The sequence below is a fragment of the Lampetra planeri genome, chromosome 3 (genome assembly GCF_965212315.1).
Source record: "Lampetra planeri chromosome 3, kcLamPlan1.2.h2, whole genome shotgun sequence".
NCBI lineage: Eukaryota > Metazoa > Chordata > Hyperoartia > Petromyzontiformes > Petromyzontidae > Lampetra > Lampetra planeri.
The window spans coordinates 15,412,753-15,439,891 of record NC_136109.1 but is presented as its reverse complement, the minus strand read 5'-3'; the positions used below and the strand labels follow the sequence as shown (position 1 = coordinate 15,439,891).

Sequence of the window (27,139 nt, the reverse complement as noted above, 5' to 3'; positions counted from 1 at the left end):
GAAAGGTGGCCAGGCGGTGAACTGGTGCCAAATGCTTCCCAAGCTCTGGAGTCCTCTATATATTTGGGTGTTATTTGTCAATGAATGAATGTTTCCACGTCGGTGGAAACCGGAACACCCAGAGAAATCCCACGCACGTGAAGGGACAACACTCTCCAATACAGATGGAACAGATAGTGTCCACATTTGCTGTCCTGCCTTCTCCTGGCACGCCAGGGCATGACACTTCAACGCCCACGGAGTTTGACAATATTTGTGCGAGCCACCAAGATTAGTTTATAGCTTGTGCGTTATAAGCATTGTGGATTGTAAAGTTGTAATAGATTGAAGGCGGGGCAGGCTTATGTTGAGTGAAATGCAGTTAAGTAATGTTAAATTAGTCTTTATTCACACGACAAAAGTACAGCAGAGCACACAAACTAAATAATAAAAGCGTGAAATACAATTGCAAAGTTGTGGAAAAATGATTTCGCGGCTATAGTCATGGAATAAAATGTGATATATCGTACCGCGAAAAAAGACGATATCACGTCAACCATAGTGCTTTCCCACAGCCGACTAGTGGCAGGGCCATTGTGTCCCAGCGCCGCGTTTACTGCGGAGATTTTATCTTGTTTCGTGAGGCACCGTTCGTTGCCGCTCTGGCAGCAGTGCGTAATGACACAGCAACAGTTTAAATGAGTACTCACTCACCATGCGCCTGTTTAAATATACAGTAAAACCTTGGATTGCGAGCATAATTCGTTCCGGAAACGTGTTTGGAATCCAAAGCACTCGCATATCAGTTGTGATCACGTAACGCTTGGCAGACAAAGCGTATACATACTACTCGTATTGCAAGACCTCGCTCGTTTATCAAATTCATATTTATTTAAAAAATTTGCTCGTCTTGCAAAACACTCGCAGACCAAGTTACTCGCAATCCAAGGTTTTACTGTAACTGGTTTATTACGTTGGTTAATGCCGCTTAACTTCTCTCCTTTCTCTGCCCCTTTTGTTAACATTTACAATGATCAAGGGATAGAAAGGTTTTGAAAGCCATGTTTGTGAAACGGTGTTTTTCTGTCTTTCAAGATGCTTCGCTATCAACCCTTATCGTGGTAAATGGAAACGTTTGTGTTTGCGCATGTGCGCATGTGGAGTGTTTTTTTGGAAAATAATCAGAATGTATTTAGTTAACGGATACTCTTCATAAACTATGAATTATGGTAATATTTTTCAAAAGTATGCGGAACTGTACACATCAATAATTGTGTACTTTTTTTTAATTACAAACAGAAAAACTAAAATTGTCCAAGTAAAATTGTGTGAGTTTCAGTTTTATGTTGCTTTATTAAAATGAAATTAATGCAAATTTTTATTTAAATGCCTTCCAACTTAAATTCATGGTAAAATGTGCACAAAATATGTATTTTTTTCCCACTTACCTATTGCAAAGTCTGCATACAAAAAAATCCGTGAACCAAACTGTTACGACACCTTGTTTGGTTCACCAATATGAATACCAACATTTCTTATTAACACCATATGTTTACATGCTATTAAGTCTTACGACGCGACTGTATGCTTAACACAATATATACTACATATGGTCTACTTTGTGCTCTCTTATAAAAGGCTTTTCCAGAATCATTTCGATCAATTGTTGAGTCTTTTAAAATTCGTTTCTGAATACATAACATGTTACACCCGTATGTGACTGCTATCGCACTGCATGCACAACACTGAAAGAGGTTATCGCAGTTTAAAGATGCCTCCTTAACACTGACACAGGCACCACGCAATTCTCGGACGACACCTCCTCAACAAAGGCCTCGGGATCACGTTGGCTTCTCATCATCTGTGCTGGGACTGACAGCGGCAGGCCTTGAGGGGACGTAGCTGTTGCGGAATCGCACAGTCTCGCCCTGGATGCGCAGCAGCTCTCCCAGCTCCTCGCGCAGGCGCTCGATGTGCACAGCGCGCCGATTGTCAATGTTCCTCTTCCTCAGCGGGTTCATCTCCTGGAACGCCAGGTGGGACAGTTTCCTGCCGAGGGACAGACGTTCCAGCAGGTGCAGATAAAACAAGGGCAGCGCAGGCACAGTCACATACCAGCAGACATACAAGCTATTTAACAACTCTTAATTTTTATACCAGGTAAGGCCCACTGAGCTACAGAAGCGACCTCGCCACAAATGATAGATTAATGAAGTGGCTTATCGTGTGGACATATATAGCAGCTACATGCTCTTAAACGCACGTTTCTGAATGTGAAGGGAAAAACTGGAGGACCGGGAGAAAAAATTAACGCGACCACGGGGAGAACATGCAAACTCCAAATATACTGGCGTCAGGGTCTGTATAGAATCCATATCCTCCTGTTTACCAGGCGAGGTAGTTAACATCTCGCCACTGTGGCACCCCATCTGAACAGGGCTTCACCGACACAATGAGATGAGGCTCAGAACGTGGGTATTCCTGCAATTCTTGAGAAACTCATTCTCTCTTTAGTTCTTTTGCAGAACAAGCGTGTGACACCATTGCTTAAGATACCACGTTTATTTTTTACAAGGATAAGTGTGATGGAGATAAGAGTTTAGGGTGCTTAAACATTTGCTGAAGCTTCAACAAGGTTATTTAGTTGGCAAAAATGTAGCCAAGCAAGCAACTTGCTCTATTATATTCCAATTATGACATTCATGATATACTAAGACTTTAATTTTTGCATGTCAACACAAAACTAGAATAAAGTCATACGTACTTAAAGTCGTATATGTTTCGTGGGAAGTAGCAGAGGTATTTGAATGCAGATGTGTAGTCTTGAAGTTGGAGTACTTCCTCCTCTTTAAACTTGAGAATTGCGAGGGCATAGCGAAAGATGACCTGTGGAGTTTCAAATTCAATAATAATTACATTCATTTGCACCTGCTTTTTGAGGAAGATCCTTTTCATGAAGTTTAGCCAACCCTATTTTAAAATGCATTCTTTAGGACCGTTACAAAAACGAAACCTTCAAAATATTCCAAGTGAATGAGATGCATTTTGTGTTGTCAGGAACACCAACATAAACCATTGCATGCACAAATACATTAAATTAATCGATATATATATTTTTTATAAATATATACTTTAGATCAGCTCAAGCCTCCCGTAAGTCACGTGACTTCTCGTTAGTCACTCTCACTCTGAATCCCTCCCCTCACTGTCCCCTGAGAAAATGAAAAACGAAAAACGAAACTATTTTTTATTTTACCAGGTAAGGCCCACTGAAATATATAGTTATTTTTCAGAAGCGACCTGACCACAAATGATAGCTTAACAAAGTGCCTCATCATGTGTAAATGTATAGCAGTCAAATACTCTAAACGCATGTTTACAAATGTGGAGGGAAAACCAGAGCCGGAGAAAAACCCATGTGACCATGGGGAGAGAGACATACAAACTCCATATATAGAGGAGTCAGGGTTAGGATCGAACCCACGAACCTCCTACATACCAGGCGAGGGAGTTAACATCTCGCCACTGCAGCACCCCAGACGCTATTCCATGCAGTTCACTTCAGCTTACTCCATCTTCATACCATTCATCCCTCCAATATAATGAGATTATTATCCACAACATCTCGGCTCAGTCATTCCCTCTTTCTTCCATTCAGTCCCATGTTCCTGTTCCTTTTCCATCCTATTCCTCTGATTTCTCATTCTCTCTCTGCTCTCTTGTTCCCGTTCCTTTTTATTTTCCCAAACACATCATTGCCTCTACTCCCCTTCATGTCGTGTGCCAGTGGTAAAAAAAGTTTTATTGAAGCCTATATTGTCAGAACATTATTTGATCAGAATTTGATTATGCATTTAGTGAGATATTTTAAGTCTGAAACACACACAATGGGAACACAAGGACTATCCCAGCTCTACCCGTTGCTTCACACAATACAACACAGATGGACATTGTGCAGAGCTATGCAATAGTGTGGTTAGTGATGAAGTGGAATAGGGAATGATGCTGTTGTGGGTGGAATGTGTACATGAAGTTTGGTAGAATGCACTGTTAAGATACCTTTTAGTCTTAATACCTTTAAAAAATAAACACATGTATCGAAAAAGAAATACGATAACATGAATTGCAAATAAATGCTCTGCATCTGTGGGAAAACAAAGAAAATATGTAACCATTGACAACAAACTGCTGTTTACAAAACAAAAATTGAGTTATGGTGTCCTAATACTCATTCATCGGTGACAACACCCATCTGTAATGAGCATCGCACGGACCATGGACAGTGTTGCAAATGATTTAATCATAACCATTTAAAAGGTGAAGGTCCAGACGTTGACATCGCTTGCATGTATGCATGTTGAACTTCTTTCGCACCGTGCCTAGTGCTAATCAGGTGTGGGGGGAAAGACATGCCAAATGCTGGGACCTGAAGAGGGCATTTCATCTACTCTTCCACGCCGACCATTCGTGCTTGACGAGGTTTGGAACACCTCCACTTTACCCGACCACATACGACCTGTCAATCAATTATTAACTGTGCTGTACCCATTTATACTGCTGGGTGGACAGAACTGGGAGGGTTTAAAAAAAAAACCTGCCCATATCCTTCCAGCTGCTGTGCCGATGGAGTGGTAACCGCAACCCCTGGATTGCAAGTCCAGCATGCCAACTGTTACAGCACAGCAGCTCCCCGATAACCATTAATCCACATTTAATCGCAGACGAGTCAAACTGTAGTTTATATCCTTGCCCTTGCCTCAATTACCACAACTGACACGGGACGAAATGTGCCTCTGTCTCCTTGACCGTGAGTCATACTTCAGAACGCCCAGCAATGCACGCAAGACCGGTTAGACGCGTCTCTTCAATCAGTGAATGGAAATCCATGTAAAGGACCCCTTTTGTGTGAGCAGAAAACACGAACGTGATAAAGTGTCCATGTACAGGGTGATCCAGATGTCCTGTGGACCCCCCCCATCCCCAAATGAATTAAGTCTTGATTTTTTTTTTCACCCTTTGCATATTAATTTCTGTTTTACATAAACCTTCCTTTAAAAAACATTACGTTTTTGAGAATTGAATGGGGTTCACAAGACATCTGGACCACCCTGTACACCGGTGCATCAAACCGACGGGGCGTGCGAGCGAGCGTCACACCTTGCTCCCTTCGAAGAGCACGGCGTCCCACACGCGGAACAGCACGTCGCTCTGCAGGCTGTCCACAAACAGCACCAGGAACCAGTTGATGGAGGCGAGCGTGAGGTCAACGCCCAGCGATTCCAGATGCTCGTGCATGCGAGGCAGTTTCTCGGCCACCAGCTCGCGTAGCACGCGCTGGTCAGCCTGCGCGGGACCGGGCAGAATGACACCGACTTGAGTATTTCCCCTCGAGATCGTCAACTTGCCAAAAGGACATACAGCAGACAAGCGCTCGTACGTTGTCATAATTCGTCTATGACCAATAACTACACTAATTATTTACAGCACTTTATCAATAAACCGAATGATCACAGCACCTCCACGCAAAGATTGTTGATCATACCATAGTGGCGAGATGTTAACTACCTCGCCTGGTATGCAGTAGGTCGTGGGTTCGATTCGGACCCTGATGCCTGTATATATAGAAACGTGTTTTGAGTATTTGGCTGCTATAAATTTCCACATGATAAGCCACTTCCTTGAGCTATCATTTGTGGCCAGGTCACTTCTGAAAAGAGCTATATAGCTCAGTGGGCTTTACCTGGTAAAATAAAAAATAGTTTATACTTCACCTAATTGGTGAGTGTGGGTTGGAAAAAATAGGGGTGGGATCAAGGATCCATTCAGAAATCACTCTCCACTAATCTTATACATTGCCAGCAATAGCTTTAAAAAATATTAATAATGGATTCACAATGCAATGTGCTAACCATTGTGGCCCCACTCCAAACATTAATCGAAGTTATTTATATCACTGGCGGTTAGAACACTTGCCAGTTAGGCCAGGTTGCAGAGAATAAATTATAATATGCCACAATTGTTCGTTCTATATAAGGGCATTATGCTATCAACCTGGAAACTCAAGTCCAACTCCTGGCCACGGCCAGCATCAGTGGTGAGTGATATATTACCGTGCTGGTTCTGTCTCTTCACCAATCCACACTGACCGGCATTGGTAAGTATGGTCAAACAACCCTTATGATGGACGCAGCATGGGGAGGCTTCATCCAGCAGTGGACTGTCCAAGGGCTGTACATGCAATATTTGAGTGGTAATAATATTACATTTTTAAAAAAAATCACAAAATGTTGGGATACCTAAATTGATTCGATGTAAACTAATTAAATAGATTTGCGGTCAAACAACCATGTTGGAAGATTGCATCCAACAAAGCACGTGATTTAGGCTTTTACAAGCAACAAATAACTTTTAAAATTGTGTATGTCCACGAGGACCATAGGACTACTCATTGCAAGTTTTTTTTCACGTGCAAGTTCGCTATTGTTAATTTGTTTAAACACTCCCTGTTCTTACAGTTGAAAATTTGTTTCACACATTGACCAGAAAAGTCTCTCTCATTCTATATGGCTTTGTCGTACAGTATATCTACCATAAGGAGATAACATGTATTTATTTACATATCTGTCTTGGTCAGTCTGACCACAAGATTTGCAAGGATTGTTGAAAGTGTTTGACAGCACCAAGAACAGTATAACACGCAGTAATCCTTCAACGCAATCTGACAGTTGTGTTGGACACAGAGCTATGTTATGTATAAGTGGGTGCTTCCGCCTTCAGCTACCCGCGCCGATTGGCTCGGTGAGGTATGGTCAAACAATCCCCACGACATGCACGGCTTGGGAGACCCTCATCCAGCAGTAGATCGACACTCATTCTACATGTAGAAGGATGATAATCTACCATTCCTGTCCAAAGGAAAGCCACCCACACAGATTCCTACCTAAAACCTGATTCCCACCACCATCCGGCACAGAAGAATTCCCTCATCAAAACACTACACCATAGGGCCCACTGCATCTCCGACCAACACCACCTAGCCAGTGAACTGGAAAACGTGCACCAAGCCCTCAAAATGAATGGGTACTCGTACCACATTATTCGTAAAGCTGTTTCTCCAACCATGGAGAAACAATCACCCTCCTGAGAATCCAATCAAAACCATCACTTACCATACATAGCAGGTGTTAACAAAAAGATTTCCAAAATCTTAAACAAACACAAGATCCAGGTCCGATTCAATACAGTACACAAAATCCGTGATCTAATCGCATCTGTGAAGGAGGTCATTCCTGACATGCAATACCCTGGAGTTTTCAAACTGAGTTGTACCTGCGGTGGCTGTTACATTGGGGAAATGAAACGACATGTCTCGGACCGTTTTCACGAACACAAGACAGATCTGAAACATGGCAGAACCAATACATCTGCCGTAGCTGACAATTGTTATTACGCTGTGGGCTCGCATGAGATTGTTTTTTCCGAGACCAATGTACTCTGCAAACCTTCGGGCTACTATCAAAGGTTTGTTCATGAAGCCATCCAGATATATAAACAGACAAAACTTCAACCGAGAAGATGGATACAAATCGTGAGATTAACAACCGATATTGATTGTTAAACCCTCAATAAATATACAGCTTTATGAAAATGTCCACCTCGAACCTCAGGAATGCCTTTTTGTTGTAGAAAACATATGAATTTCTCTTCAAAGGAAAAGACAAAATGGCAAGTGAAATGTTAGATTTTAGATGTATCAACATAAATATATTTATTTATTAGGCTTGTTTACCCAGGAAAGCCTCACTGAGTCGCATGGCTCTTTTTCAGGACGTTTCTGTCATGTTTTTGCGGAAGAGGGCACTGATTAAGATATCAAAACTAGTTTAAACTACTTATTTTATTTTAGCAGGTAAGGCCCACTGAGCTATGTAGCTCTTTTTCAGAAGCGACCTGGCCACAAATGATAGCTCAACGAAGTGGCTCATCACAATGTACATTTATCGCAGCCAAATACTCTAAACGCACATTGATTCTTAATTGTGGAGAGAAAAACCAGAGGACCCGGAGAAAAACCCATGTGACCATGAAAACTCCAGACATCGAGGAGTCAGGGTCAGGATCGAACCCACGACCTCTTGCATACCAGGCGAGGGAGTTAACATCTTGCTACCGTGGAGAGATTAACCAAATGACGTCCCGGGATCTATAACATCCACTTTGAAGCAGACTATTAATGAGGGCGGCCACTAGATTCGAACTGTGAACCTCTGCAAGAAGCAGCAAATGGGCGGTGCGACTGCTGGGCTACTTCATGACCCTAAATAAGGTTATTGAACTCAAGCTTTCCGAGTTACAAAAACAAAAATCACAAACAACGTATGTTGTCTCGCACATGCAAGACTAAAACAGCAATCCAGAATATCCTCTCTTTATCCTTTGTCCGCTTATCTGAAGATCTTGTTATTCTTGAGGCCAGGGTATAAAAATGTACTTATTTTATCTATATTCCCACAGCGATTTGCTTAGACTGATAGATAAGAGACTTTGTAATGGCTGCGTAGCAAGTGAGGCAAGACTCCTTGCATCTTAAAATTAGTTCAAGGGTCAATAATAGTAAAGTGCAGCCCACAAACAAAGAGAGATTCGTGTGTTACAAAATTTGTTTTAGCCAGTTAGACCACTTGCATAATAAAGCCTTATTCCACTGCCCCTGTTTTACATCACCTGATGCAGTAAACGCTACTAAATCAAACAAACCAAAGACAGGGCCCTCGAGTTTTCCCTCTCGCATGTAATGTTTAACTGTTGGTAGCCCTGCATATTGTGGCGTCTGGCATGGGGCATAGCGACTTCAGGATTTTGCCGTTCAGGCAATTTGGCTCGCCGATATATGTATTATTCTTTGGGTCTTTCGGTAAAGTCACGTAGATAGGTTCAAAGAAAATAACAAAACATAACAAAAAAACTACGACGTTTCGATCGCAACACAAGCGTTCGTCATCAGGAAGATATATATATGTGTATTTTAATCGTATCATGGTTACAAACTCTTCTAATTCACAAATGTTGTTGTTACTACATCTGAGAATAGGCTTTCCTCTTTAGTTTACCGAAGCAGCATTTTAATTTTATTTATGATGCCCTATATTTATGTTTTATTAACTTTAAGGTAAGTCGCTTGTGGTGTACGTTGAGACGCTCATTGTTAAAATTAAAGGCATGCCTACCATAAGTATGTTTCGAAAAATAATTATGCAAATTTAGATCATCCATTCGCCAACCTAATTTTTTTGGGTCAACAATCTCAAATTTATCCCCAATATTTCTAGGAGTATGGTTATACTGTTGAGCCGTGTGAAAATACCACAGGGTTTCCCTGCATTTTACCCCGAAGATAATGTCAAAACAGGAACACTTAATTGATGTTGGAAAATGGTATCACAATCATCTCAAAATATAGCAACTTAGGATTTTACCTTATGGTTTTGTCCACCTTGTAATTTACTCCAAATATGAAGATGAACTTAAAACATGTTTTTAATAAAGAACGACAAATACCACAGACAGGGACATTTTGTTTGGGTTTAGAAACAAAATTATAATGAACATCAATCATTCATCCACCTGCAATCAGCTTTATATAAAATAGTATGTAATGTAATGCCCTTCGTCAATCCACTGCTGGATCAAGGCTTCTTCTCCATGCCATGTCAGTCGCGGGAGTTGTGTAACCGGACTTGAGCACGTAAGGTCACTGCGGGTTGGGGACCAGTTCAGATATCACTCGCCAATGACATTAGCCATGTTTTGGAATCCAACTCAGGTTGCCGGGTTCATAGCGCAATGCAATCATCACTGCACCATAGCTTCAACCCCAGCTGTGTGTGTACATATATATGTATATAGTGTAGCGGTTAGTGCATTGCACTATGAACCTGGTCACCCAGGTTCGATTCCCACTCATGGCCAATACCAGTGACGATTACCTGAACTGGTTATGGGCCTCTCCTAGGTCGACTCAGCTTCAAATGAGTACCTGGTGAAGTGTGTAAATATCGTCGCTGGGGAGGCAAAGGCAGCTGGGCGTGGTGCTGACCACCCACCCCCTCATGTGCAATGTCAGCCTTCATCGGTGCTCGCTAATGGCACTTGCCCCAATAGTCTGTGAAGGCTATACGGGGGATCTGTGTCTTTGTTTATATATATACACATATGTTACACAAACTAAGCAATCCTGCACGTGTTCCTTAGCACACTGGTGTTACCGGACTAGGAAACCCAGCTAATCAGAGATTTACAAAGGGTGTGTGTGTGCGCGCGTGTTGGGATACCTGTGAAGCAATCAGTTTCTTGCTGTAGTAGTCGGCGGGCATGATGAACTCAATAAGTGCTACCAGACACCAGAACGCCTCCTCTTCCTCCAGGCACAGCAACAGGATGGCAGTCAATCTGGAGAGAACACAAATCCCAGTTGGCAACGTCACCAATACAAACAGGTGAACAACAATAAATATAATCAAACACTGTCAGATGGAGGGTTGTTGCCCCCATATTAATCTCCACTCCATAAAAGAATACAAGTTTTGAATGTGAAATATACATAATTTAATCTTGACTTCTGAATGCATCCTGAGATTCTTCAAGTGTATTTTTTTAACAGAAGCATCCCCTTTGGCATGTTTATAATTGTTTAAGTATTTTTGTCATAGAAGTCAATGATATCACACCCGGGATGAAAATACTCAAACGGTAGATATAGGTATGAACCCTGCTTGTTGTACCGACTCTGTCATTGCAGGCACAACGAGCACCGCAAATGGCAGCCCGCATCCTTTAGTTCCTCCCAACACACGTTCAGGGTGACGTGAAACACATTCCTGCGGAGGGAGCTGGTAGGAACGTTGGGTTGCTCGGTCAATGGCCAGGGTCAACGGCGGCTTGGTGTATTCCGCAAATATGGCCGACTGTGAGGGCGGGCACAAGCCGGCGTGAGTAGGTTAAACGTTGAGTTTTATAAGGGCACCACGGGGTGACCAGCCCCTCCCTCCCCACCCATCCCCACCCCTCCCATCCCCCACCCAGCCCCACCCTCCCCACCCAGCCCCTCCCCACCCTCCCCTCTCCACCCAGCCCCGCCCCTCCCATTTTTGGATGCACGACGGACGGACACAATAATCCCCTGTGGGCTGGTGTAACCAGGAGGTTCCTACCAGTATAAGCCAATCAATTGGCCAAATGAGCAAGAAGGCAACGCACATCTCTTTTGAGAGAACCTGGACCAGAGTTTGTATTCGGGGAACCATGGTAATACGTGGAGTACAAACCAGCAGATCGGCAAGATCGCACGAGCTACCAAGACGACCGGGAGGCAAATTGACCTACAGATTTCACTACGAAGAGGAGTTAAAATATGTTTTTCTCCTCACTGTGAAGGAACTACAACTTGGTATATGTGTGGCATCGTTTTTCTAAAGTATTCACGTGAGATTAAACGTTTGTTTCTCTTCCTTACAGGGAGTTGCATTTGCAGATAAATAAAATATTGGAATTCCATTCAGAAATGCATGCAGTTCCTGGCGATGACACCCCACGCATGACGATGTGAAGCATTGAAGCCGCATGTTTACAGAGAGAGATTTTTAAGTGATCAAGAGGGTATTACTGCAGTCAAATGTTGGTTCCAGAGCCAACAATATGACTTCTGTTCCAACGGAATCGGAAAACTTATCCACTTCTAAAAAAAATGTGTGCCGTTTGGTCTGGAAAGTACAAAAAACAAGACTCGCATCTGCGGCGAGTTTTCAATGATGCATGACAATTCCTTGATGATCAGGGTAAAAACGTTGACTCACCCTTGTGCAATTTTTTTCATAGGCTGTGAACTGTTAAAGTTGCTGTGAGACCAGATGTAAAGGTCAAAGCAACAATGAATCTGACACAGTTCATATATAGGTCTGCGCGTTGGTACTATGAAGGCAGTACAGTGGGGAAAAACATTGCTGTGCCCTACACAGTGATGATCCATAACCTGAAACTCGAAGTGGAACCTGCATTTACAGGGCATACTTGTGTAGCAAGTCCAACTGAGTCGCAGACAGTGCATCGCGCGCCACGGCCCTCTCGGGCCGGCACCATACAGTGACATCCCCGATATGACTACACATGTACCTGCTTGTGGACTTTACCCAAGCGAGTACACAATAGGTACCAACCCATTCATTCAGTGTCTCGACAGCGAGTTCACGTGATCGAGAAGGGCCGTGTGCTGTCACCCTCACCTGTTGAGCCCTTGGCAGTAGCCGATGTCCGGATTGCGCCACGCGAACGCGAGCAGCACGTTGCGGAGTTGCCCGACCTTGGGACTCAACGCCTCGAAGTGGCAATTGTTGGGCAGAGTGCGCGCCAGGTCGAGCTCGATGTGCCGAGCGTCGGGGTTGGTGCGCTCGTTTTGCGCGTGGCTCACGAGCGCGTGGTAGTAGCCGGGCGGCTGATGGCGCCGCTCCTCACTCACTCGCCGGCCCGCGCACCAGGCCCACACACGGGGTCGCAGCGTGTGCGGCACGCCGCCGCGCACCAGCTGCTTTAGCTCCGGCGATACGCAAAGGTCGTGGCTCGACAGGAAGGTCTCCCATCTGCTTCACAGAATGCACAAATGCAGTTTCCGAAAGTGCCAATGATGATGATTGTAATAATAAATGGTATTGTTTGTTTGTAGAACTTCTTTCGCATCCTACGTAGCCAGCCGTGATCATATAATCGGAGGTGCGGGGGAATGACAACATAAAGGAGCAGCCCTGCAATTGCCTACCTCACTTCCACGCGAGAAAGCTCCGGATAGCCTCTACTCTGCCATGCAGACCAGGTGTCTTGGAAAAGGTGGGATTACCCACACTTTACCCCACCACACGTAACACAAGCAATCGTCATCAGGTGTGAAACAACCACAGCAAGAAAAAACTGCTGAAGTAGGCGAGAGATCTGCCGTGGCACGAGGTTATATAGGCCTCAGCTGCAGGGGAGGAGAGAGAAGGGGGGGCAGGAGGCAGGGCAGAAAGTGGACCCCGCAGCAGCACCCGAAGTAGCACCCGGTCTGGAGTAAAGTCCACCAGTGACCCGGGTGCTACTTTCTGCCCTGCCTCCTTCCCCCCCTTCTCTTTCCCCCCCTGCAGCCGACCTCTCCAATGCTGCCGCGGTGGCACACTTTACTCCAGTGACCTGGGTGCTGCTGCGGGGTCCACTTTCTGCCCCTCCCCCCCCTTCTCTCTCCCCCCTACTGCCGAGGCCTATATAACCTTGTGCCACGGCAGATCTCTCGCCTACTTCAGCAGTCTTCTTGGTTTTTTCGGTAAAGTCACGTAGAAGGGAAATAATAAAATAATAAAAATAAAACATAATAAAATACAATTCTCACGACGTTTCGGCCACAACGCAAGCAGCCGTCCTCAGGTGAAGAACAGGTCTGTCGGAAAGACAGCGTCTGAATGGTGGTGCTCATTCAGCGTCTGAATGGTGGTGCTCATTCAGACGCTGTCTTTCCGACAGACCTGTTCTTCACCTGAGGACGGCTGCTTGCGTTGTAGCCGAAACGTCGTGAGAATTGTATTTTATTATGTTTTATTTTTATTATTTTATTATTTCCCTTCTACGTGACTTTACCGAAAGAACCAAGAAGATGAATCCCTGCAGTCACGAAAGCTTTAAATCGAAATTTACTTCAGCAGTTTTTTCTTGCTATGGTTGTCCCACCTGATGACGATTACTTGTGTTGTGATCGAAATGTCGTGATCTATTATTTTTCTACCTACGTGACTTTAACGAAAGAACCAAAGAGTATTGGTACAAATGTCAGTGTTAAGGCAACAAATAATTGGAAAATGTTCATTTAAAATAAATTCAGTAACTGGACTATGATACTAGCACACTCTGATCTATCCCTAAGAATGAATGTACATCGTGTCATCACTAACACAACATAATAGTAATATTCTGAATAAATTCCCAGGTGGCTGTGCTACTACAGCCTAATGAGTTTATGAGAATTAGCTCTGTGGTCAGCCCTGACCAAATAAACCATCTGGCAATAAATTATCGTCAAAATGTTGTAAAGAAATAAACTCACAATCAAAGAACACAGGAGTGGTAGGACTGTATGCTACATATAGATTGTTAAAATGCTGCTAATCGTTTAATTTTAATAAGTTACGACACAGTTGGAAATTATTTAAATACCCAAATGATGAGTTAGACAAACAAGCAGCAGTGAGGTGCTTTACCATTTTAATGGTGACTAATAACAACATTGTTTAAGTTTCAATCCTCTACAGAGGTGCAAAGGTCGTGAAATATTGTGGGGTTTTCCCCATTAAGTGTTTTTCACCTTGGCACATGTTACTCCGTAATGTGTACTAGGGGTGAACGAACAATCAAATCCAAGCATGCAAATATTGTTATGAGGCCCAATTCAAAAGGTTACTTCATAAATGATCAGACCACATGCAAAACAGCCAATTGAATAACATTTTTTGCTACTTTACCAAAACGAAACTATTTTTGCTTTTAAAAGTCCCACTTAACTGTACAGCTCTTTTTCAGAAGCGACCTGGCCACAAATGATAGCTCAATGAAGTGGCTTATGTGGAAATGTATTGTAGCCAAATACTCTAAACGCATGTTGATTCTAAATGTGGAGGGAAAACCCGGAGAACCCGGGATAAAAATCCGTGTGACGATGGGGAGATAAACATGCAAACTCCAAATATACAGGCGTCAGGGTTGGGATCGAACCCACAACCTCCTGTATATCTGACGAGGTAGTTAACATTTCACCACCGCGGCACCCTATTAACCAATAGGGGTGCCCTCCCACCTGTCCAGGACGACTCGGTTGGTTGCTGTGCTGCCGACAACTTCAGCAGACATCTCCTGCAGTAGCTGAGCTCGTTCCAGGATGGTCATTGGATCATCGCCTTTCTGTTCCAGCTTAAATCCATATATGTCGACATTCCTGGGTGGAAAAAATAAATAAAACGTGTGCTATCACGCCTCTAGCCCACATTTTTGTTGTTGTTGCAAAATATCAGTGATGTGGAATATGCTCATGTACTTGTCCTGCTCTCCTTAAGAGGACAACTTTCAAGGACAGCTTTCAAGATGGCGTAGTGGTAACAGTGGTAACACTTGTGTCTCACAACAAAGAAGTGGCCTGCATTCGATTCCCGACAGGGCCCCCTTTCTGTGTGGAATTTGTATGTTTCCCCCCTGTTCAACAGGAGTTTCCTCCAGGTCCTCCGGTTTCCTCCCATAGTTAAAGAAACGTACAATGTAACTAGAATCGTTTAAACATTCTTTTGGTGAAAAATTACTTGCAATTTATTCAAATGGGTTTACACATCGCAAAACCACCCCTGCCTCATTACACTGCAGGACCCTCCTGAAAAAGTCTTGAGACTAGGTAATGCTTTCCTCTAAAAATAAAGGGCATCGTTATTATTCTCACCCTGTTGATGAATGTATCTCACTTCTAGCTGCTTCAGGGGTCAAATGTAAGTATGTTGAAATTATTTCACGCCATATGTAGCCAACCACACTAATTGGATAAGCGGGGTAATGACACCAAACTATACACAAATGAATCCCTTACATACAAATACACAACTTGAAAAACATTCTTAAGCACGTAATTTAATGTATGCATCATAAGCTTAAGAACTGATATTAAATGAGGAATCAATGTAACATCCCCCCCCCCCTATTTTAAAGATCAGTACAAGGAGATAAGTAGACTACAAAACAGATTTTTGCAAAAAAAAGGCTTCTATCAGAGATAGGCTGATACGCAATGAATATTTGGGGGTGAAAATGTGAATTAATCCACTAGCATGTGATCTAATTTAGGGATAGGTTCATGTGGGTAGCAAGAAAGTTTTCATAATTAACTAATTAACTAGTATCTGTAAACAAGTGCATGATGGACTCGTATGAAAGAAACACATTTCCCTCAAAACATGAATTCGGTCGTGAATGCTTTGCACAATTTAAATTACAAAAAAAATAAAATCTACCAGTTCTAAAGTTTTTAATAATTTATTGGCCGCAAATGATACTTGTCCACTCGTGATGAAATGGCAAATACCAAATTTCCATCCGCACGGAACCTGTCGAGGTGTTAAATACTCATATAGTGCATAATCGTACATTATAGACTACCATGGCAAATTTTGGGGAGTAATCATGAGCTTGGGCTATTGCTGGCACCAGTGCTGCCTGCCTTCTGGTTAGTCTCTGGTTTCCTACACCTCACTTTTAAACCTTCGCACATTTCAAATTGTACAGCGTTGCGAGATGCAATTTGCACGTATAACGCCGTATAAAATATCACAATACATTACACAATGAATGGGTGAAGTGACTGTTTAACCACTTACTGACAACTAAATTTGTCAACCAAATGAGCCTGAAGGTTTAATGTGAATTGTGCATTTGAAAAAAGAAGCATATTTTATAACGGTACAAAGTTAAGCGTAGCTTACTTTTTAATAGACGGAGATATAGGCTCATCTTGGATCTTCAACCTGGCATTCAAGACATCTGCCTTGAGCATTGCCAAAAACTGTTCATCACCAACGCCACCTGAACTGCTTGGCGACTGCAGCAGATGCAACAGCACCAGCAGCTTGCTTTCCAGTTGCGCATAGAGGCCATTCAGCCCCATGTACTAAACGTGTGAAATATGACAAAGAAAATCACAGAGGGTCAATTGGACTGAGGCTGAAAAGATCTCAGATTGGAAGGTATTCCGGTGTTCAGAAACAAGAACCAGGTTCCTGAAAATCCAATCAGAGAAAAATCTCCCATGCAAATGAATAAACAGGATGAGGTGCCATAAATGTTTTCAAGGTATAGATTTTCATATTATTCAAAACTGCTGGTCGGTGGCTGTGCAATGACAAATGCAAACATGTTTTGGGGTCAAACGTTTTACAAATGATAATATCCAAATCAGCTTTTCTATGCTTCCTTTTACGATGCGAGAAATAACACGGCACTTTTTACTTATTACACCTTACAACCATGTTACAAAATGCATGTCAGGTTTGAAAAGACCATATTTTTTCATTGAAATATATCCAGTCGTACAGTAAACAATACATTTCATACAAAAAATATATAATAGCTATTAATGGAAATCTGACTTAACGTCTCACCTTTTCTTGCATCAATATGAATTGGTTAGTGGTTGACATCCGCAGTTTCTCCTGTGCTGTGACTTCTTCCACCAAAAATTTTATGATTGACTTGCAAGTATCAATTTCTCCCTAAACATAAACGGTTATAAACAAAAAAAAACTAAGAAATCATACAATTTTGTGTAAAAAAATCTCCCATTTCAATAAAATACATCGTAGAGATAAATATGTATTTGTGCAACCCTTACCAACCTAATTTCAAACGCAAAAGTTGTTTGGCCATATGAGAAACAGGAAACGGTGTCTTATACTATATTATTTAAAAAGAGTTTTGCTGGCTGGCTTTGAGCCAGGGTTCGTGTGTCACGCTCACATCACACCTCCTACCCCTCATCCTGGTTACGTTTCCCGCGCAAATGCGCAGGCTAGTTCACTACAAAATAAAACCACATAATGAGAATTCTATTAAATAAAAATAATTTGAAGGGCTTCATCGAAGTAAAATAAAATAATTTGATGGAAATTATGACGATAATAACCTTAAGCCTTTCAACATTTCGGCGCGCTTCCCCCGAAGCAGCGTCGACCGTGGTGATGGTAGTGGTAGTGGAGGTGGCAGAGGGGGGGCTCGACTCAGAGGCGGTCTTCTGGGATCCCTCCATCTCGGTCAAACGGCTGGACAGGTTGAGGATCACTTCATTCTTGGCCCGCACCATCTCTGTGAAGGCCCCCATCTGTTCGTTGAAGCTCGACACCTTTTTTTGCAGCGATGATACATTCACTTCCAGTTTCTCATTCTGTTGCTGTGATATCTGAAATCCATGACATCACAAAAATATGTTAAATTACCATGATAGATTTTTTATTGCGACCTTGGCCGTGATCAACATATTCTCCGACCTTGATTGATTTAACAGGTTTTAATTGGCTTGGGGTCTCTAAACAGCGGGCTGTTTCCCCTTGCTGCAAAGTACTGTAATCCAACACGATGAGTCAAAGTGTTTTCCTCAAAGTGTGTCTGTACTGATAACTGTTGGTGGTCCTGAGCCAGAGATAAACATTCCACATCCCCATTGCAGTAATCATTCTCTCCAAGACATGACCACTATTGACTTGCCAAAAAGAGATCGTTTTTTTTCTGGTGAACTGACTCAACCCCTTACCGGGAATTTTAAGTTGGAGGCTTGGAATTGTGAAGAGTGCTCGAACCATAGCACCATTCAGCCAAACATGCACTACCAATATATAATATACATTAATGCAGATTTTTCTAGGTTTTACACACTGCTACTGTTTGATTGCTCAGCCGAGAGGCACTGAAGAAATGCATTACAATAGTCAAAATGCAGGGCAGGAGACATGGCCACACTCAGGAGCCATGAGGCTCCTCCTCATATCAGCAGTGATGAGTGGTTCTCAACTTTTTGCCCTGGTAGACATGGCATATTTGACTGTAAATGCAGAAATCATCTTCATAAGTGGGCATGTCGATGGCTGAAGATCCCTCCATCCCATCTGATCACCATTCCACCCCCTCTGCACATCTTTTAGCATAGCTTACATATTTAGGATCGTAGAGCCATAACGAGAAAGGGGAATTGCGGTGGTCCCCTCTTGCCTTCTTTGGTATATTTTATATAACACCATCACTGGATGCAGTTTAACGTCATGCCCGGAACAAATGCATAATGAATGACGGAATCACAACTACAGCAGTGAATGAAGGCAAACCAGTGCGAGTGTATAGATCCTGCTGTTTAGATCAACTATGTACCCTTTTCAGCTTTGTGGACCCCTTACAACCCCTGGATGATTTTCAGACCTTCTATTATCGTAATAAATATATGCTTAATATCCATCTGTGACTAAATCACCTGGAATGTGCCCAAATGCTTGATGTATTTAAGCTGAACAATCGGGCCTGCATAGTGCTTGGATCGCTGACCACATACATAAATAGGTTGCCACAGGGCTGTAAAGGGCTAGATAGTCAGCAGCAGATGGCAGTGCAGCAAAATCTATTGTTGTACACTACGTCTATGCTCCCGTGTCTATGCGCCGCAACATCACCAACACGCACCGACCAGCATGATGATGTATGGTCGAATAACTCCCACGACCCACGCGGCATGTTGATTACCTAAACTCTACTATGTACCATAGGCAAAAACCCCCTCATATACATGACATCGTGACATATATATTTATATATATAAAGGTTGACCTTCATTGTGCTGATGTGAAAATCAGCTTGAAAAGAAAATCACGTGGTGGTTCACTGCTGAATGTAAAAACAAGAGTGCTTTTCGCAGGATATCTCTATGGTGAGCATGCGGAGGAGAGAAGCCATACATGCTGACGAAAGTAAAAACAGTGCCTCAAAGATAGTGGCATGGGCGTATATACTGCACATGCATGCACAGACACCTTCACTGTTAATAAAAGAAAGCAGATTTATTTCAACAGGACAAACTGGTGGAAGCGATGAAAAGCAATTTACCGAACTAGGTATTGATGGCAGCTAAGAAATATATCATGCTGAAGCTGTTAAATCACCACACATGCAGGAATGAAACAGATTCCAGCCGCAAAGACCTGAAGGAAATTTCCACGAACATAGAAAGCCTCCATCCAACAGTGGATAGGGATTGCCTGTTGATTTCAAGAGCAGATCATAAACCAATTCAAAGGATAAAGCAAGCAGAATGATAGAGGCTGGAGATGACCCTTCATCTTCAGTCTGCAAACCAGCAGCAGCTTGCCTGAAGCCGATTGCTGAGATCTGTAATCTGTCGTTCACGATGCCGGAGTATCTCCAGCCTCTCAATCTCGGTCGAGGCCACCTGGAAGGCGAGGGATGCCCTCTTCTCCTGCTGGGCTTGTTGGAGAGTGTGATGAAGGAGCCGCACGAGCTCCTGTGCAGCACAATCCAATGTTAAGATGCTGCTTGACAAGAGTGCCTCAACATTGGGATGAATTCACTCCTGCTCGGCGGATGGTCTGTCCTGCCAAAAACTCAAGCTCTGTTAGTCCGAGCCATTGGAGTGGCCGTTATATTTTTCAATCAACAATGGTGCATGTATGTATATTGAACTTCTTTTCCACTGTGCAGAGCCAACCATGTGAATCAGAGGTACATATATTGTCCACAGAGCAATTCCATAAAACTACTTATAAAAGTAGGCCGAATTTTGAGCTTAAGTAAAAGTTAACCCTCTATAGAAATTAACCCTCTATGTTTTTAATTGCATTTGCTCAGCACAGCCCTGAAGGCCTTTAATGTAAACTGGCCATCAACTAGGCAACTAGATTATTTTTAAATGACTAAAATTGTACGAGCAATTTCGTTGCAAAGTTTGTGAACTTGATGAGAAGCTATGAATGCTTGATTTCATTCACTCTAAAGTTATTTTCAGTGTCATATGGACAGTGGATAAGACACGGACCTGGGGAGGAAGGGACCGTGGGACTGCCAGTCACAGCAGTTATCAGTTAGTCTACGTGTGTGTGTGTGAGTCAATGTCTGTGTGTGAGTCCATGTGTGTAAGTCGATGTGTTTGTGTGTGTGGGTCAATGTCTGTGTGTGGGTAAGTCGATGTGTGTGTGTGTCTTTTTCTCCCGGGCAACGCCGGGTACTTCCCGCTAGTCAGACTATAAAACACTGCCAGAGCAACAATAACCCAAGTGAGTATCTCACCTGCTGAGCTTTGAGTTCCTGTTCTTGGAACACCACTCGCATCTGCAGATCTGAGATAGTGCTGTGTGTATCTGAATCTTTTCCGAGGCGGAGTTTGGTAAAGGCTGGCCTCAGCCCTTCTGGAACAGACACCTGTATATCTTGTGGGCGATGAGTCGCCAAAGGCACTGGAGATACCACCTTTTTGATTGTTGTCCAACGGGAAGCGTTCTTGTTTCCCACTGCTGGGCCACATATAGAACGAAGGGACATTACATTAATGACAAGTGAAACGTGTGGATAACTTGTCTCAGAATGGAATGTATATTTATTTATTTATATAAGACCCGAGAACAATTTTGCATCCTCTGACACTTGTTCGCAGTTCCTCATGAAAGCCACATTTGTGGTAAATAGCAGTCATCAAAATGTGACAACAAGATTCAATTCCCATCATGAATTTTATAATAAAAATGTCTCCGTGGGCGTGGAGAGCAGGCTAAGGTCATAGTGTTATTCATTTCAAGATGAAACTAACCCCTAGCAAGAACAGATATGTTCATAAAACAACTGTCCACCTATTTCAATATACAGTTTTAATTTGTAATGTACGGTGATGCTAATGTACATCATAATGAAGTAATTTGTTTTAGATCGTGTAGGTATAATGTGATTTAGAGTCAATCAAATCAAGTTGACACGTGAGCAAATATGCCAATTCATTTGGTTATTAATAAAACCGAAACGTTGAAAAGCAAGCAAAATTTTGACAATTTTAAACAATTTTTTTAGATTTTAACAAATTGGCATTATACGTAAATGATCTAACACGAAGGAAAGTAATTACAAATCATAATATTGGTCGTGAAAGCCTATGCATGAAAACGAGGTTGTTTTATAGTTAATATTTGGGGCTACATGATTACATCTCATAACACGTTTACAGAAAGGTTCCACACAGCCGACAATAATAATGCCCTTCATATGTGAAATAATTCCTCGGTGAGTGTGGAGACTTTTTTTGACAACAGTCCTGCAGCGGAGTGTTTGGCACACGGGAGATACTGGAGAACGCTCTCTCTAAGCTCTACACAAATAGATCCAAAAATCCGTTTCCCTACAACAATTTCCTGGCCACCTCTCACAGCCCAAATCAAGCTATTGCCAAAAACTGTATCTTGAGATGCACATATATGCAAGGTAAAACCCCCCAAAATTGTTAGCGAATACTTAAATGCAATGACGCAGTTTTATAAGGTTCGACAGTCAGTACTCATAAATAAAACAAATCACGACGTTTCGATTTCAACACAAGCAATCGTCATCAGGTGAAAAAACCACAGCAATAATTTTTTCTACATTCTATAAAATGCATGATTATAGTAATCATCACTTCAGTTTCCTTGGCTCACTACTTCTCACACCCTTATTTTTACTTTGGCAATATGTGTGCCTGTTTTAAATGAAATAGGGACGAAACATGAACCATATGCATGTGAGAAGGCCAGCAGCAACACATTAAATGTTTCCTCATTGTGTACTACAAACACATTTTATAGAGTTACATATACGCATAAATAAGAAAATTATATTTTATGCAAACCACAGTAGAGAAATAAATATATATATATATACATGCGAGCCTTTTGCCAATAGTATGTATGTATGTTGAACTTCTTTCACAACTTACATAGGCAACCGTGCTAATCGCGGAGGTGCGGGAAGGACAACAAACTTAACACGAAAAACTGTTTAAAAAAAAATAGTTTTCAATCTAGATTTAAAAGTGCACAGCTCCGGTGGCTTTTCAGACGGCCGCATAAACGCATCTTAAAGCGTGCGATGCAGTGACCATCTTTGTTCGATGGTTAGCCAAAAGCTGCTGCGAGGATGAGACAGGATGGCTCTTGAAATGTACCTGGGGCTTTGTTGTCTGTTCGCTTGTCAGCTCCATCTAGAGCTGCATTTCCTAAGTCACTCTCGGACGTTGTTTTTGTAACATTGGAATTCCTAATAGGAAAAAAAAACGTGTAAAAACATTATTAAAGTATGCATTATTAAATAAAGAACCCCACATTTTTACAATACTTATTCTACTCCAACACAAGCTTACAGTCATATAATTATATATCAATCACTATGCATGTATGTAGAACTTTGTTCGCACCATACGTCTATTTAACTTTAAATAGTTTTTTTTATGAATAGGATTCCTTAAAAAGCAAACACAATAAAAGGGTGTAAGTTAAATATGCAGCCCTGCAACTAATCGCTCATGTCACTGCTGCCAGAATGGCCTCGAAAGTCCATTTCGAGCGGCCCTCTAGAGGGTATTTGGCCTACTCTTCTATGCAGGTCAGACATCTTGGAAGAGGTTGGAGTACGGTTGGAGTACTCATGTACGTATGCTGGACGTACGCTTTATTCTACCACGTAAAATCTGGCAATCGACTAACTGAACCCAGAATCGGAATGTTTATTTATCCTTGAGGAATCCGATGAGCTGTGACTAAACTCACGTGACGTCCACAACAGGTTCTTCCTGATTTTCACTTGCAGCTGGAAGGAAAATATCGGGTATAGAGACCGTCTGTTCATCATCTGAGCACTGATGCATTCTGTGAATCTCAGGTCGAACTGAAATGAGAAGATACATAAAGTTGACAGGATTTCTGAGAATTAAAGTCTGTATTTATCCTGCAGAAATCCGATGAGCTATGAAGCTCTTTTTCACAGATGTCCAGTAGGGGTGGGGTCAGAAAGGTACAACAACAATGGTCTCCATGACAAAAGAAACAAGCTAAAATTACCTCTAATCTGATAAAAAAAATGCAGGTTTTTTTTGTATTCATTCAAATGGGCCATACTTTCAAACAGAGCAGGATAAGGATTGTAATACAACTTGGTATCTATTATAAGGATTAACATTCCTGGAGGGATTATTGCCCAACAACTAACATCACAGGCAGTTGTGTATTAAACATTTTGGTTTCCCCTGCATTGTTATATGAAACAATACAGGGCCAAAAGTGATAACTATGACACAACATGCATATATACTATATTCATTTATTGTTGTAAAAAAATTACAAAAAATACTTTACCGAGAGATTCAGCATTGTCCGCTGGCAATGCGGTAATTGTTTCAGCAGCTTCTGGCTCCTCCGATGGCTCTTCAATGAAAGGTTTAGAGGCCAAAGTTGTCACCGAATCAGACGCTGGCTCTTGAAGCGATTTTCTCGCAATATCACTAGGAATCTCATCTCGTTTCTCTTTTAACCAATTTAGCCAAGACATCATCTCTTTGCTGCTTGTTGCCTGACAAAGAAAGTACACACGTAACATGTATATAGTGTGGTCAGGTTCCATCATGTTTTTCAAAGTCCAGAGTTTGAGCATCATTGTAACTTTCAAGCATAGTAAGGGCGGGCATGTTTCTCTATTCTCCATAGCGACGTGCCCTACGCTAAATGTGTTTTCTGGGTAAACACGTTTGTAGTTGGACACTGTAATACAGTTTATTTTTCGTTTTGGTTCAGACCCGCCATTGTGTGTTTTTATTTTATCTTAACAGTGTCTTGCTAGAGCCTACTTGGAGGACCATGAAACTTGGCTTCAATAACAAAGGGGATTTTTTTTCCATTTTTCCTGCAAGTTCAATGATGAAACATCTCATTGTACTGTACTATATAAGTAAATAACTCCAAATTGATTTGTTCGCGAACGACTAAACTCATGCTGTTAAAACCATGTGTAAATTCATTTCAGTAATAAGACAAACAGCACTGACGCTTCTCTGTATTTTTTTGCCAAATGAGTGTTGTTCAATGCTGACCTACAATGAACAGTCCAGCAATATGTCATAGTCCAGTCAAACTCCGTTAATCTGCAACCCGAGTAACCCTGGTACTGGGCCTGGTTCTCTCTTACAAACATATCCAGTCAGGACCACGGATAAACAGAGTGATACTGGTAAGAACCCACTGGTTCCACCAGCCCACAGGGGATTATTGTGTCCGTCCGTCCTGCATGGAGGGGCTGGGTGTGGAGGGAGGGGCTGGGTGGGGAGGGGCTGGGTGGGTGGGTGGGGAGGGGCTGGGTGGGGAGGGTGGGGCTGGGTGGGGTGGAAGGGGTGGGGCTGGGTGGGGAGGGATTGGTCACCCCGTGGTGCCCTTATAAAACTCAACGTTTAACCTATGCGCCCGCCCTCACAGTCGGGCATATTTGCGGAATACACCACACCGCCGTTGACCCTGGCCATTGACCGAGCAACCCAACGTTCCTACCAGCTCCCTCCGCAGGAATGTGTTTCGGAAAATTCTTCCACTTATCTGGGGCTATCTGTGGTGATGCATCCCCTCCCACCCTCTTCCCGTTTACCCCGGATAAACGGAGTTTGTACTCCCTTAGGAAAAATGATCAACTTTGACAAGATGAGATATTATAAAAGAATAAAAAACTTTTGCAATACAACTATAGTTACGCATTCATTTCTAATTATCATAAAAATGACCCGTTATTAAAAATGAAGTGTTACAATACCTCAGACACAAACTCTCATTATATCGCGTAAAGTTCAAGTCTAGTATCCGATACTGATTATTATCTGTTCTGCTTTTCTGACATTGATTAGAGGTTTCACATAACGTAACTTTAAAATAAAAAAGAGTTGTTCATACAGTATTATATGTAATCTATACTTACAAGTTGTTACTTTCTTGTATTGACATGTAGTGTATTTGCATTTCTGCTTATCAGCACCTACTAACTTCCCAATGTATATATCCCAAAAGTACATAAACTGCTTACAACTTACTATCACTTGATATACAGTTGGTAGCTTTGCTGCAGTTTTCACTGACAATTGAAACGACGATTACCTATCAACCCCTCACTGATAACCACCACAAATACCAATTTATGAGCCCCCATCTTAATGAGTTCAGCATGTAATGGACTGCTGCAAAGTAGATACATCCATGTGGAGAGACATGGATGTACCTTTATTCTAAAGGTGATGGAAATAGACGATTAAAACCCCTTTGGTGAAAACGATTACAAGTAAAACGGCATCAGAGATAATGCCCCCGTCATTGAAAAGACATTACAGACGCGTTTTTGTTACTGCCAGGGCATATAACACAACATAACGGACTGCTGAAACTATAACATAAAGTGACCTTGGAAAATGACATTGCATTTCGAGTAAACTACACGGGTAATGTAGTAAACGGCAAATACATGGGTACATGGGTAACTGATAAATATGTTGGCCTGTCATAATATGGACACATTTCACGCACCTCTGATTAGCATGGTTGGCTACGTACAATGCGAAAGAAGTCCAACATAATACAATAATGATTTACTATAGTGCCATTACCCATGAATGCCTCGCCAAGTGTGAGGACAAATTAATTTTCTGCATTTTCCATTGGTCCAGAGAAAAGCAACGTATCGAAGGATAACACTCAAAGCGCCGCACAGGCAGATTCAGTGTGACTCTTATTAAAAGTTAATTTGTTAAACTGTACAGCGCTCTTAAACCTCTTTGTGGTTTATTGCATTGTATATAGTTTTAACAAATCAATAAATTAACATTTGCTTATACAAATATATATTTTTTAATTGACAAATTATTTGGTGGTAATTCACTGTGTAACAAAAATTGCTCTTGGGTAAGTAAGTGTTATTTTGTAATTGCTTATGGCTCTAAAGTACAGAAAATGGCTATTATTCCATTTTCTATACTTTTGGAGGCATAAGCAATTAGAAAATAACACTTACTACCCAGCAACAAAAATCGTGTTACATAATGTTAATGCGTTGTGCTATGGCTTCTATTGGTGCTTCTATCATGAAGTGCTATGAAGGGCCATTGGTCGAAACGTCACCGATGATACATTTTTTTTATTTTAAAGGCAGTGCTGTTGACGAGTGTGTTGAGTGCGTATTTTATATTACCAGTACTGTCTTTATTTGATGACACAAACAACAATATATCACTACAGCCACCTCCTGGCCAATTCTTAAACTTGCCCGCCACTTTCTTTAACCAGCGTTAATTAACAGTGGATAATGGAACTGCTGAACTGTTGAACTTCTATGTATGTATGTTAACTTCTTTCACCCCGTCCGAAGCCAACCCAGCATATGGGATGTGCTGGGCGAATACAACAAACTAAACACACACGAAACAGTTATAAAGAAATTAGTTTTCAATCCAAATTTAAAAGTGCGTAAGCTCCAGTGGCTTCCAAACATCAGAAGAAAGAGCGTTCCAGACGGCCAAAGAAGG

General features: G+C 42.0%; 1 protein-coding gene across 3 annotated transcripts in view; it reads right to left on the bottom strand.

The window, feature by feature from the left end:
* Window positions 1-366: 366 nt before the first annotated feature.
* LOC144738699 (TBC1 domain family member 2B-like) overlaps window positions 367-27,139 on the bottom strand; it is a 28,970-nt gene continuing 2,197 nt past the window's right edge. For 2 of the 3 annotated variants that reach the window (XM_078621694.1, XM_078621709.1), the window contains exons 3-16: window positions 23,946-24,159; window positions 23,361-23,478; window positions 22,760-22,851; window positions 20,863-21,086; window positions 19,928-20,080; window positions 17,705-17,977; window positions 17,184-17,294; window positions 16,509-16,693; window positions 14,846-14,983; window positions 12,258-12,611; window positions 10,311-10,428; window positions 5,137-5,322; window positions 2,744-2,865; window positions 367-2,028 (exon numbers count right to left, since the gene is read on the bottom strand). In XM_078621694.1, the coding sequence (XP_078477820.1) occupies window positions 1,821-2,028; window positions 2,744-2,865; window positions 5,137-5,322; window positions 10,311-10,428; window positions 12,258-12,611; window positions 14,846-14,983; window positions 16,509-16,693; window positions 17,184-17,294; window positions 17,705-17,977; window positions 19,928-20,080; window positions 20,863-21,086; window positions 22,760-22,851; window positions 23,361-23,478; window positions 23,946-24,159 (2,496 nt within the window). In that variant the 3' untranslated portion in view covers window positions 367-1,820. The remainder of the gene's footprint in view (window positions 2,029-2,743; window positions 2,866-5,136; window positions 5,323-10,310; window positions 10,429-12,257; window positions 12,612-14,845; window positions 14,984-16,508; window positions 16,694-17,183; window positions 17,295-17,704; window positions 17,978-19,927; window positions 20,081-20,862; window positions 21,087-22,759; window positions 22,852-23,360; window positions 23,479-23,945; window positions 24,160-27,139) is intronic. The other variant, XM_078621702.1, reaches the window with a different exon arrangement.